Source organism: Physeter macrocephalus, chromosome 8 (genome assembly GCF_002837175.3).
Source record: "Physeter macrocephalus isolate SW-GA chromosome 8, ASM283717v5, whole genome shotgun sequence".
NCBI classification, from domain to species: Eukaryota; Metazoa; Chordata; class Mammalia; order Artiodactyla; family Physeteridae; genus Physeter; species Physeter macrocephalus.
Window position 1 is genome coordinate 45,101,251 of NC_041221.1, and position 13,565 is coordinate 45,114,815.

At 42.3% G+C, this 13,565-nt stretch overlaps 1 protein-coding gene across 1 annotated transcript in view; it reads right to left on the bottom strand.

Moving 5' to 3' along the window:
* AGXT2 (alanine--glyoxylate aminotransferase 2) overlaps window positions 1-13,565 on the bottom strand; it is a 48,129-nt gene that overhangs the window by 17,455 nt on the left and 17,109 nt on the right. The window contains exons 4-9 of the mRNA XM_055086881.1: window positions 9,729-9,852; window positions 8,166-8,260; window positions 7,454-7,547; window positions 6,679-6,772; window positions 2,752-2,852; window positions 2,091-2,183 (exon numbers count right to left, since the gene is read on the bottom strand). Coding sequence (XP_054942856.1) covers window positions 2,091-2,183; window positions 2,752-2,852; window positions 6,679-6,772; window positions 7,454-7,547; window positions 8,166-8,260; window positions 9,729-9,852 — 601 coding nt within the window. The remainder of the gene's footprint in view (window positions 1-2,090; window positions 2,184-2,751; window positions 2,853-6,678; window positions 6,773-7,453; window positions 7,548-8,165; window positions 8,261-9,728; window positions 9,853-13,565) is intronic.

Below are 13,565 nucleotides of genomic sequence, written 5' to 3' on the forward strand. Positions count from 1 at the left end.
TTTGTTCTTTAATTCTTCTAGGTCTTTGTTAAATATTTCTTGCATCTTCTTGATCTTGGCCTCCATTCTTTTTCTGAGGTCTTGGATCATCTTCACTATCATTATTCTGAATTCTTTTTCTGGAAGGTTGCCTATCTCTACCTCATTTAATTGTTTTTCTGGGGTTTTATCTTGTTCCTTCATCTGGTGAATAGCCCTCTGCCTTTTCATCTTGTCTATCTTTCTATGAATGTGGTTTTTGTTCCACAGGCTACAGGATTGTAGTTCTTCTTGCTTCTGCTGTCTGCCCTTTGGTGGATGAGTCTATCTACTGTTCTGTCATTCTTGAGAGGCAGGTTTACCCAGTGGTTAGTGTGGTCTTGGCTTAGTGTGGTTTGAGTTCTGGCTCTGTCCCTACTAACTGCATGATCTCGACAGGCAAATTAACCATCTTGGACTTCAATTCACTCATCTGTAAAATGGGCATAATTACAACTGGACACTCCTTATAGAATCATGATGAACATTAACTTAGTTATTACATACAAAGAATTATGAACAGCGCCTGACACTTAGTAAGTTCTCAGAAAGTTCTAGCTATTCTTATCTTTACCTTCTCATTAGGACAGTCCTTCTGAAGGTCACCCTGTGTTAGTTTCTAATTAGGTTGTTGAAAATGATAAAAACACATACCATAGGAAATTCTGAAATCCATTAGTTTCTTTGAATTCAATCTACCTTCCTGCTAATTAATCCAATGGTGGCAGCTTCACTATGGCTGATTCCAAAGGTTAAAGCTTATTCTCTTCACCAGTGTAGCTAATTATAAACTGACTGAATAGAATTTTCTTCTTTTAATAGCAGACTAATTTTCTTCAGGACTTTGGTTCACATTCCCTAAACTTGTACAGGTAGGATGGGAAAGGGAGGATGGACACAACAGGAGGAGCTGGCCCACGCTTCCCCGTGCAGTGCCTGGGGGTCCTCCAGTTCATCTGGGGATCACAGAGACATGGCTGCATGGGAGGAAAGTGCAAAAGAATTCTGCTGAGGGGGCAGCCCATTGTCCCCTCTAGGGGATGTTTTAGTTGAAGAAAACTGTTTAGGCAAAGATGGCAGGACTGAAACAAGTATGAATCATTCAAGTTCTCTACCTGTTTTTGGTGGTCTAACTACTTGTTAGAATCATGACGGGTCACCCAGAAATGATCCAGGAGCACTTTGAAGGCCCTGGCCACTACCCTCTGGTCTTTTGATCTCCATTGCTATTCTCAGGAGGCAGAAGACCAGTTACACTCCAATAAGGGGTGTGATTATAATGTAAATTAATCCCTTTAGGAAAGACACAGGCTATAGCTCACAGAGCCCATGGATTTTATTCCCTTAAAGTGTCCCTTTAGAGGTACTGTACGATTATTCCAACAATGTTGCCATAACTATTTTAGCATTTAATTTTTGGAACTACTTAAAATTTTTTTTTAATTTTTAATTTTTTTGGCCATGCAGCATGGCATGTGGGATTTTAGTTCCCAGACCAGGGATTGAACCCGTGACCCTGCAATGGAAGCGTGGAGTCCCAACCACTGGACCACCAGGGAAGTCCCTGGAACTACTTTTTGAATATCTATGATGGTGGCCCTCTTCTAACTTAGAGGTGGGACCTTTTCTTTTTAAGTATGATTTCCAAACAAATTTTGTTATTAAGGTAAGATGAATGCTTCCAGACTGGTTAATAATATTTTGGCAAAAATTAAAATGAAAACTTGGTTATGAGATTAAACTAAGGTTAAACTGCTCCTGACATGCACTCCCCAAAAGGAATTTTAAAAGTATGTTGAGGAATGGCAGCATCACCTATGCCTGTTAACAATTTATTTGATAGACTTCAATTTGGATGTTTACGTTCAGTTGTACTTGATTAAATGGACCAACGAATCCAATAACGAACTAACCAGTCAACTAGCCAAAGCTTCATTAACTTATACCCATGTCTTGGAATCCCCAGAGTAGATGCTTTCTGCCTTGACCACAGAGGAGGGTTTAAAGAAGTTTCTCCTTGTGCTTTTCCTGTCCTGGCTGCACTGCATCGCACCTATTTCATGGCCACTCACTTCATCTGCGATGCACACGCCTCCCCGCTCACGCACCAGCTCGAAGGCTTCCTTTAGAAACCCCTTTGGGTACTGGACAACGCCATTCACCCCCTGCAAATGACCAAACCAAGAAGACTTAGAGTAACAGCACAGCCCTTGAAAGTACTAAAAGAGAATTGAAGATGGATCATGATCAATATTAGCATTAGTGATACTAGCAATTTTTAAAACAGTCTCTAGAACTGTTTCAACTATGGGTGAAAAGAGGGGCCATTACTCTTATGCCATGCCTGCTGAAGAAGGATGCAAGCGTATTCTTTCCTGCGAGTAGAGAAAAAGTAGATTAAGGGGAATTAGTAAGATTATAGAAAGGCCCCCGGACAGTGTGGGTGATGATAAAGAACTGAAAATTGCTGGGGTTTTCTATTTTTACAGATTTAGGGATTCAGTGGTTTCATCTATCTCTCTGTTCAGTCTGGGAGTGCAGGAGATGGTTTTTTCAAAGGTCAACTGAAAACCAGCCCCCGCCCCTTTTTTTAAGGGGACCAATGGAATGAATTAAGTTTGGAGAGGGACATAGCAGTGGTCACTTAAATAATTTGGAATTCTCTAGAATGTATGAGTTAAAAATCTGATAATTTAGAACTGGGCTCAATTAATGTTTGGTTAATACACTCACTTGAATAGGCTCTGCAAAAAATCCAGCAATTGATTTGGCCACAGAAGTGCTCAGAGTATCTTTGAATTGTTCAATATACTGGTCTTTAGCTTGGCAGCAATCTGCAACAAAAAAACGACAACAGAAAACACAGCATTTGAAGATGTGAGAATGACATCCAGAAGAATGGGGGGAAAACAGAAAAAAAGAAAACAGGACAGTAAATTGAATAGAGTCCCTCAAGATACAGTAAACCAGGATATGAGGATATAGGTTTCTGAATGTTCTGAACATTCTGTCAGAATGACTCATACTTTGTTTAGAGCAGCAAGACTAGCATAGCCACAAAAGCATAAAAAACCACTTCAGTTGTTTCCATCTGGAGAAGCAATGCTCCAAAGCATCATTGAGTCTGGTATAGATAGCTGTTTTACCTAAGGATACTGATCCTCTCAACAGTGTAGATGTAATTCAAATGTAATTGCTGTGTGGATTTAATCTATTTGGAAATAACTATGTTTACCTTTCATTGCTACTTAATCTGATGTACAGTTTTAAAGGTACAAAGTATCTCAGTCTTTATGGTTAGTAAATATGTTTATATAGCAATCAGAATTTAGTCTAAAGAGGAATGTACTACAGTCAGATAACTTTCATCCATTATAGCAAGGCAGAGGAAGCTTTCTCCTCTGGAATACCAAAGGTCCCAGATCAAGTACATCCATATATGACTGAACCTTCAGAATTTTTATCCACACCTGTAATTTGGTTCTAAACAGCATCACATAGTCTCTGAATCTAAACCCACATCCACGGACAGCAGAAGAGATGCAGAGAGAGAGGTGGGTGTGATGGGGGGTTTCTGCTGAAAGCAGTCTGGGAGGCAAGTCACCGTCTACCATCGTGATGCTTGCTTAGAGGCGTGGATGCGATCCTGTCTCCTGAAGGCTAGAGATAAGGAATGGAAACCTTCAGTTATCATCTTCGAAAGTGAACCATAAATATATTTTATATTGAATACTTCAGTTCTTCATTAAAAAGTGGGAAAAACATGACCTGGCCCCAAACATACTTTGAGGCTACATGCGATGTTTGGGAAAGCTTGCTTGACAGAGTTACCTGATCTTTAATTAGTTGGAATTGAGGGTTGGGGGTTTGAAGAAGGAAGTAATGAAATGAATAGCAAACCCAGAAAGTACATTTTTTAGCATCACTTATGTTATATGATGGGTAGGATATAGTAGATATAGTAGTAGGATATAATAAATCTATGCCCCTAGAGGTTGAAATTTCCTATTATTATCAAGAAAGGAAGAGAAAACAACCTAGGATGACCCTAAAGGATGAATTAGACATATGTTCAAAGGATATAATTTGGGAATTTAGTAAAATCATTTGTAACTAGAGAAATCAAAGGGTGGAGCAAAATCAACCCTAATGGCTTAAATTTGGACAAAACCAAACCATGGAGAAGGTTTTGCTTGAACCTGCGCTAGACCTTTCATACTGTTCCCTCCCACTGCCCATAAATTCAGTGACGGGAGGCCATCAACTGTCATTGGTTTTCTCCTTCATTTCGCATTTACTTCATTGGCTCGTTGCCGTGACTTCAGGTCAGGTCGCCTCTGGAGAGAGACTTGGTGCAGTAGTGTCACCATGACAACATCAAGTGGAGAGGGGATGCTCTCCTGGATGTTATCCAAGCAACGGAGAAGAGAGGGAAGAGTTTTCATTGTAGCTGGTGGTAAAGAGAGAGTTAAGCAGAGTGAGACACCAAGAAAGAACAATTTTTTAAGAAAAAGGAAACTTGTCTTGCAAAAGGAGAAAGAGAAATGACATGATCAGTACCAGGTTTGGAACACTGTGGGGTAGTGGGTTGAGAGGTGCTTTTCATCACAGGTTACATCTGAAATTCAGGGACTGGAATGACCAGTGGGAAAGAAAAAATCCTGAGGAGGGGGTGGAGAAAGGGAATGAAATCTACCACAAAAATATCTATATTAGGCTCAAAAATGGATGCCTATGTGGGAAATGATGACCTACTTTTGAGGTGAAAAAAAAGCCCCCAACCAAGACTGGCACCTGGATGTGCCCACTGAATGAACTCTAAGAGGAATGGAGAACTGGAACCTTCTATATTCAGAATAATTCACACGTTGGGATGCCTTTATAAACATATATGAATATGCCTTTTTACAGCAAATACCAAACTCTTCTCAGGCCCTAACAGCACCAGAGGAGGCTGAAGTCCCTTTTTGTATAAAGATATGATATCAGTCTTGTCTCTTGAAGATATGCGTTAAGAAAACAGCTGACTTCAGATGTGCCAAAGATCACAGTTCCGAGAAGCAGAAATGTCTGCCTGTCACTATCATTTAACCTCTAGAGGCCACTAGAGAGAGGACCCTGGGGCTCTGGTATATTCCAGTTGGCCTGAGGGAGAGAAGGCCTCAGAGAGGGAGGGACACAGAGCTGGGAGGGAAGGAAGTGACCATGTCTTGAGGGCTTCTGCCGCTGAAGCTCTGCGCTGGTGCTTTCTACGTCTGTGAGGTTCATCCAACTGATCTTAGTTGTTGGTGCCACGTGGATATGAGATGCAGGCATGGCTGTACTTGGCATCGCTATTGTCTGCCTGCCTCTATAAAAGCTCTCTTCTTTGGTCTCTTGAAGGCCTGGGATGAGGGGCCGTGGGGGCAGGTACTGCCGCCTCCATTTCACAGATGAGAAACGGAAGCAAAAGATGGAACTTTTGCTTGCAGCTGAGCCATGGTAGGGCTAAAAGTCCAACCCAGGGCTCCTGACTTCATGTGTCTCTTCAATCCTGGCCAGCAGCGCAGGAATTATTTTTAAGCCTGGGTTCCTCCTGCTGGCATATCGGTGTGAACAAGGGTGGTCATGGCTGGGGAGCACTGGCTTTGAGGGCAGAAGAATTGGGGTCAAGTCCTAGCTCTCGGCCTCCTAGGTGTGGACGTGTTTCTTCATCTCTAAAATGGAGAGTGTGCAAGATAGCTTTAAACTTCCCTATGGTTTTAAGTTCTGTGACTATAACGTCTTGTTCTAAAGCTCGTTCTTTCATCCTCCTTCCTCCGTATTGCCATTATCCCATCTGAATTTTAAGATGACTGTGAAGTTTCTTCCTTTCGAAGCTGATTTTTAAGGCTTCCATTTGCATTCTTCCTCTCAGCCCAGTGACTCACCCTGTTCCATTAAAGATCTCTCGGCTGGAGTGTTTATTGATTTCCTTCAGCACTGCTTAGGGGCAGCTGTCCAAAGGGTCCTGCACTGGGATGACAGGTGCGAGGTGGGGCTTGCTGATGAGCAAAGAACAGATGCTGTCTCCATGCCTCCTCTCCCTCCCGTGAAGAAGAGGTAAAGAATGTAATAGCAACGTGCTTGACGAATATTGGCTTTCCTTGTGAGGACGCCTTGACAACTTTTGAAGAGATGTCAGCAGCCTTCAGGAATGGTCTTCTGTTTTGACAAAGGCTCTCATTTTGGCTGGTATTCTGAGTCCCTGGGGAACTTCCTGATTGGAGTTTTGAGATTTCTAAGTGTTCTTTCTCCTTTCCCCTCCTCCCATTGGGAATTGGTAAATAATCCCTCAAAAAAACCTTGTTTTCTTTTAAAATTGGTAGCAGAGCTATTGCTGGGAGAGCTAAGAGAGTGCCTTTAGTGAAGCACCAGGTGATAGTCTGTTTTTGGCTTAGCTCTGATAGCATGAGATGCTGAGATGCGTTTCCTAACAGGAGATGGATACTCTGATGATATAGTGGTCATTGGCATAAGAGGTGTTAGTTCAGTGAGGGGTGATTTCCTAGTTGTTATTTGCCTTGGCTTTCCCTTTCCCACTTTTTTGAATCTGTTCACCCAGTTATGGTTCTTCCTCTCGCCACATCCCTTAGCCCTCCTGACCTTCCACCATGTGCCTCCCTCCCTGCCCAGCTGGACCTGGTGCACAGCTGCATTTCCTAATTGTTTGCACTGGAGAATCTCGGCAGTGGCTTCCTCCCCAAGGGCCAGAGAAAACATCGGGGCACATCGTCTGCAAATGACAAAAGAGGGAGTTTAGCAAGACGTGAACACAAGACAGCCAATTTGGGGCAACCTATGGTACCAGTTAAGGCAAGAGGGCTTCTTAATTTGATACTAAGATTCCTCCTTTACTCTTCTCCCACTTAGGACAAAAACTTAATATTCTGCTTTAAAGAGATAATTTTTTTTTCTTGGAAATCAATTATGAGGGCACTCTACAAAGCAAACTGATTTCAGTGTCAGCCTGGAAACAATTTGCTCAAGAGTTTGGTCGGTAAGGGCATCTGAAAGAATAAGAATAATTAGGTATCTGATTCTGATGCTGAAAATGTGGAAACAGTGAGTGAGAACAGGTGAGTACAGGCACGACTCTATGGAAATTTTATGCATTCAAGGCTCTGGGAAGTTATTTCAGTGCATTTATTTGCAGCTTACTTGATTTTATTTAAAAGCAAAACAAAATTTAAAAAATCTCTGTCATTATTACTCAGACTCTGAAGGTCTTCCTAAGAAACATTTCCCTTAAATGGTCTTTAACTCGATTAAGTCAAATTGAGCCCCTGATTAATTATAGTTATATAATATAAGCTAATTTGTATTGGTTTCTAGTCCTAATGCCTGGAAAATCTGACAAATGATTCCATACAACCAGGAGTTTTTAGAGAAATATGACAAAAATCTCAAAACTTACTGATTGGCAGCCCATCCCACTGGGGAGTTCCATTTTGTACAACCCTACGTTTGTCAAGCCAAGTGTGTAAGGACTGCATCCATGGTAGGCTCCTCTGCAGACAGAAAACAGTGGGAGGACTGGGTTAAGTTTACTTTTCTATGATCACTGGCCTGTGGAACGCTGAGTAGGACAAAAAAGAAAGTCCATGTAGGCTATTCAGGCTATGGCTCCTTACCATAAGCAGAGATGAAAGTGGGCCCAGTGTCATATGGCAAAGTCATGAGCTTCTGGGGGTGCAGACCAATCATTCACTATTTGGCATAGGTCATAGTCAATGCCATACCTTTTTTTTAACTTTTTTTTTTAATTTTAATTTTTAATTTATATTGGAGCATAGTTGATGAAAAACGTTGTGTGTTACTTTCTATACCATATCTTTAAAGTTAAAAAGCTGTCGTGTCACCTTCTTTTTAATTCCATAGGAGATTCTATGACAAAACTGGGACTCCAAACTTTTGGTTACCTCAGTCAGGGACCCCTACCTTGGATCAGGTCAATTTGGATGGTGTTATCCAGACATAAAATTCATTTGACTGACCCTACCCTAAAATCTAAAATTAGAAAAACACCCTGGGAAAGCCACTCTCCTGCTCTAGGCTATATTTTAAAGATAAACATTGAATATTGGGGTGAGTCAATGTTGAAGTTGAATGTTCCAAGGTGTGGTTACCTGAAAGAAATGATATCTGTGTTATTTGAGTGTGCTCTGGCCATCAGCATGGCTAGGTCATTGGCTTCTGAGCCGCTGTTCATCAGGAAAATGACCTGGAGAAAAAAAATAAGACACATGGTCATGAGACACATGATTACCCAATTCATTCGAAATTGTTAAGGACAGTGTATCCCAGCCTCTGATTATTAAGGAGAGTTCCCTTCGTACCAGCAGTCCCACCATTGGATTACTATATTAATTCTACAGCTATTCACTGAGCAGCTGCTAAGCACTAGAGATACAAAAATGACTAAGGGATTGTCGGAGTTGTGAAATAGTCCAGATTTTCATTGGTTTTACCTGATGCTCTGCAGAGTGCTGAGATGGAGAGACTTGCGGAGGCATGCAGTGGTTAGTGGCTGAGGGGATCTGAGAACCAGGTCTCTTGGTTCTTGAACCTGAACTGCCCCACCTGATTCTGAAGGCTTGAGACAAGGCAGGCTCCCAGAGGAGCCTGTTCGGTGTTTGTGAATGTTAAAACAAACGAGCAACAAACAAAAAAGTGCAGCTCAGCCCGGTTGAAAGAAAGGGGAGAACTGAAGGGCACTGGATCCTCCAGCCTCGGCGACTGGGAGGCCAGGGCTGTGCCCTTGCGGGCTTCCTCGCCTCTACTCGTCCATGAGTGTGCCTGCCCTGAACTGAGGTTGCAGCTCTTGCAACTTCCTCCATCTCTTGTAGATAACATAGTAAATACGGTACCTAAATAATACAGGAAGATGATCGTAATAGCTAACACCAGGTACGGTGCACTGTTCTAAGTATGTATTAACTCATTGAATCCCGAAATGCAAACCTTGGCCAGCATTTTAACATCTCAATTCAGTTAAAACATTCAATCATTTCAGACGCAGAAAAACATCTCACTTAGCAAAAATATCAAAGTGCATCTCAGACCAAATGAACTTAATGGTATATTAATCTTCTAAAAAAATGGCTCCACTCTTTGTTGAAGAAGAATGGTTAACCAACAGGGACCTACTGTGTAGCACAGGGAACTCTGCTCAATATTATGTAACAACCTAAATGGAAAAAGAATTTGAAAAAGAATAGATACATGGTTATGTATAACTGAATCACTTTGCTGGACGCCTGAAACTAACACAACATTGTTAAGCAACTCTACTCCAGTATAAAATAAAAAGTTAAAAAAAAAAAAGAAGGAGAAATGCCAATGACTTTGCAGAGGGGCTGTGGAGCAAAGAGATGAAAACTTCCTGAGGAACACAGAGGAGAGTGTCAGGAAGCCTGGGGCTCCCACTAAGTGATTTCTGCAAAGATGTGGTGGTGAGGAGAGTGACCAAGGAGAGGCAGATGCTTGGAACTGATGAAGTGAACATCGGCCGGTTTCACCAGTAATTCATCAATTCCTTTCTTCTCCTAGAGCGCTTTCTGATATGGCCGCTAGCGCACTCATTTCGGACGTTCAAAGCACAGACCAGATTCCCACCCACGCTCTCATTTCCTAGGCCAGCTTCCCTGGGATCATGAGACTCCTATCCCTTTGAACTGGAAGCATCAGACCTTCAGAGGCTCAGGAAGAAGCGCTGAAAGCTTCTCTGCATATTCGTGGATCGGAGGGTGGAAGAAGACGGCACTTGTGTGCCATAGGCGGCCAAGCTGCTTTTGTGCCACTGCGTTTACTTTCCTGGATAAACAGAAGAGCAGAGTTACCCAGAGTGCCAGCGGGCATGTCCCTCCCAACACAACACAGGCCATTGAACTCAAACCCACGGCTATTTCTCAAAGAGTTTCAAGAGGCTGATTTCATCCCCACACAAGAAAGAGCTTCTCTAACCACCAGAGGTATCTGGCAATGGGATGTGTTGCCTCAAAATGTAATGAATTCCTCACCAAGAGAAGTGTTCAAAAGGAGACTTATGTGCCGGGGATTTTAAAAGAGAGGTTCCTAGTATAGAAGGAAGTTGAACTTACAGTCTATTCTAACTAGATTTTCTTATTAAGTACACTTTGAACGGTTTGGGAAATAGAGACAACCAGAAGTAAGCCTGAGTGTCTTCCCACTTTATTCTAAAGAATTATAGATCCATCAAGCACATGTTTACAAGATCAACAGTTTTTCCTTTAAAGAAGATTCCAACATTTGGGTCTTCGTAGTGGTCAGCGATGATGAACACTGACTGTGTAACCACATTCTGTGAAGGATCCGAAGGTTCACGTTGGAGGGTAGTAGCAACTACGGGTAGACGGGTAGGTGGGACCTGACATGGAATGCTTCGAAAGGACAGGCCAAGGTGTTTGAACTTGATCTAAAGGAGAGCAATTGCCGAAGTCTGTTACACACTAATTCTGTTTTTATTAATAACTGGCACACCAAAAAAAAATCATCAGTTCAGTGGTTAAACAATTTTGAGAAATACCAGATCAGATTTCTTTACAGCAGGACTTGTCAGTACCTTTAATAGGCTAACGTGCACTGTGTCTCCTCAGGAGGGAGATAGAGTTTAAAGTGTTTCCCAACCTTATTTTCTAATGGGACCCTTTACCAATGAACCTCTCCTGTGATCAGTGTCCCACAGAACTCACTTTGGAAAATTGTGGAGTATCAATAAACTCTTAAATAGAGGAGACACTTGACAAGAGCGTTGTTTAGCAAAGTAAATCTGAGAGCCACAAGAGGGTAGAATGGAGGGGTAAGACTGGTAATGGTGAGGCCAGCTGGGAGGGCATGGTAGCCTTCCAGGTGTGGGAGGAGCAGAGCTCCTAGGAGACTGGGGCTACTGGGAATTAGTGAGAGGGGTTACTAGAAGAGGCATTTCAGCAGAGGGAAAACTAGGCCTTGGTGTCAGGTTGGTTATACGGAATGAAAGGCAGAAAAGAGTCAAAGATGACTTCAGTATTCTTGCCTGTAATATTGGGGAAATCCCGGCATTGGTTGAGAAACACAGTCGGTTGTCTTAACTACCCAGCCCCTAGCAAGGACTTTTGCAGAGGAGGTGGCTCATATGTGCTCCTTGAATAAATGAATGTGTGAATAGAAAGGGTTTTGTGGAAAACATGGTGGATTTGGTCTTGGCAGTGTCGAATTTCAGCCGATGGTGGAATATCATAGTCAGGGGTGTCCTGGAGGCTGTGGGAAATATGGGGCATCTTACAGCCCACTTTAGGTGTCTTAGAGCTATTATCTTAGCTTGGTGAGAGGCCAAGGCTGAAGAGTTGGGTAAGGCTGCTGAAAATGTAGCAACTAAATGAGCAGACATGGGGAGATGGGGTGGGACCAATTCTATGGGGGAAATGATAAGAGATGAAGGGAGTATAGAGAGAAGAGCAGAGGACTCCGGAAAGAGCCCGAGACACCCAGAGTTAGGGAGCCAGAGGGAGAAGCTGAAAGGTCAGGGGGAGATCAGGAGAAGCACCAAGGGCATGAGAGCTGGTGGGAGTTGCTGATTCACAGGCACAATGTTGCATGTTATTGGGAGGATTCATTGTGAATGTTTAAATGTGTTCTCTACTTCATTTTTGTTTACTTACTTCATGCATGTTTGTCCTATGTTTTAAACTGCATCTGAAATTTATTTTGCATGCTCCTCAGGACCTGGTATGGGACTAGTGCCTCCTGAAGATGCAAACAGGGAGGAAAAAGGCTATGGAAGGAATGGGTGAGAGCTGGACCTGGAGGTTTAACTCCCTCCTCACGGCCTGACGGGTGCTTGTGGAGAAGACCTTTTGCCCTTGCTTCCACAGAAGGTCCTGAACCTACACAATTTATTTAGACTTGCCGCTTTATTTTTGTCCCACGTACTATGAGTTTTATTGGTCAGATTATTAAAGGCAAGCCAGAATAGACCTTAAAATTAGATGGCTGCACCGAAACCAAAAGGACAACAGAAGGACCTGCCCAGGGCATCTGTGTGTGTGGACTGATAATCAAGGTCACAGAAAATCTCAACATTAATGGAGCCATCCACTGCCGGTGTAAATTTCCAGCTCTGGTTAGATCTTTCTCTATCATCCTTTCTTTCCTCCTTCATGGCTCTAAGTTGATGAAGAAGAGCTAGAAGTGATTTCTCATCTCTCATCATCTCCCACCTCCCACCTGCTCCGTGTTCTCTGAGAACCACTGGCCTTTCCCTTCTTCTCTGCCTTTTCCTTAGTGCATTCCATTTCTTTGGAAAGCTGTAGTTACTGAGGAGACACATACTCACAGCCACACTCCAATCACATGGTACAGGCCCCACTGCATGTGCCATGAGGATGACAAAATCTTGAATTGTCAAGAAAAGGTAAAGGACAACGTTAAGATTTTTTTTTTTTTTTGTTACCCAGGAAGTAGCAGGGAGCATGTTAGTTGTAAACCAGAATGCACCTAAGGAGAAAGAATTTTTCATTTGAGGTTCTTCTTTTTTTTTTTTTTTTTAACATCTTTATTGGAGTATAATTGCTTTACAATGGTGTGTTAGTTTCTGCTTTACATCAAAGTGAATCAGCTATACATATACATATATCCCCATATCTCCTCCCTCTTGCATTTCCCTCCCACCCTCCCTATCCCACCCCCTACGTGGTCACAAAGCACCGAGCTGATCTCCCTGTACCAGGCAGCTGCTTCCCACTAGCTATCTATTTTACATTTGGTAGTGTATATATGTCCATGTCACTCTCTCACTTCGTCTCAGCTTACCCTTCCCTCTCCCCGTGGCCTCAAGTCCATTCTGCATGTCTGCATATTTATTCCTGTCCTGCTCCTAGGTTCTTCAGAACCTTTTTTTTTTTTTTTAGATTCCTTGTATATGTGTTAGCGTACAGTATTTGTTTTTATCTTTCTGACTTACTTCACTCTGTATGACAGTCTCTAGGTCCATCCACCTCACTACAAATAACTCAAATTTCGTTTCTTTTTATGGCTGAGTAATATTCCATTGTATATATGTGCCACATCTTCTTTATCCAGTCATCTGTCGATGGACACTTAGATTGCTTCCATGTCCTGGCTATTGTAAATAGTGCTGCAATGAACATTGTGGTTCATGACTCCTTTTGAATTATGGTTTTCTCAGATTATATGCCCAGTAGTGGGATTGCTGGGTCGTATGGTAGTTTAAGTTTTAGTTTTTTAAGGAACCTCCATACTGTTCTCCATAGTGGCTGTATCAATTTACATTTGCACCAACGGTGTAGGAGGGTTCCCTTTTCTCCACACCCTCTCCAGCATTTATTGTTGTAGATTTTTTGATGATGGCCATTCTGACTGGTATGAGGTGATACCTTATTGTAGTTGTGATCTGCATTTCTCTAATGATTAGTCATATTGAGCATCCTTTCATGTGTTTGTTGGCAATCTGGATATCTTCTTTGGAGAAATGTCTATTTAGGTCTTCTGCCCATTTTTGGATTGGGTTG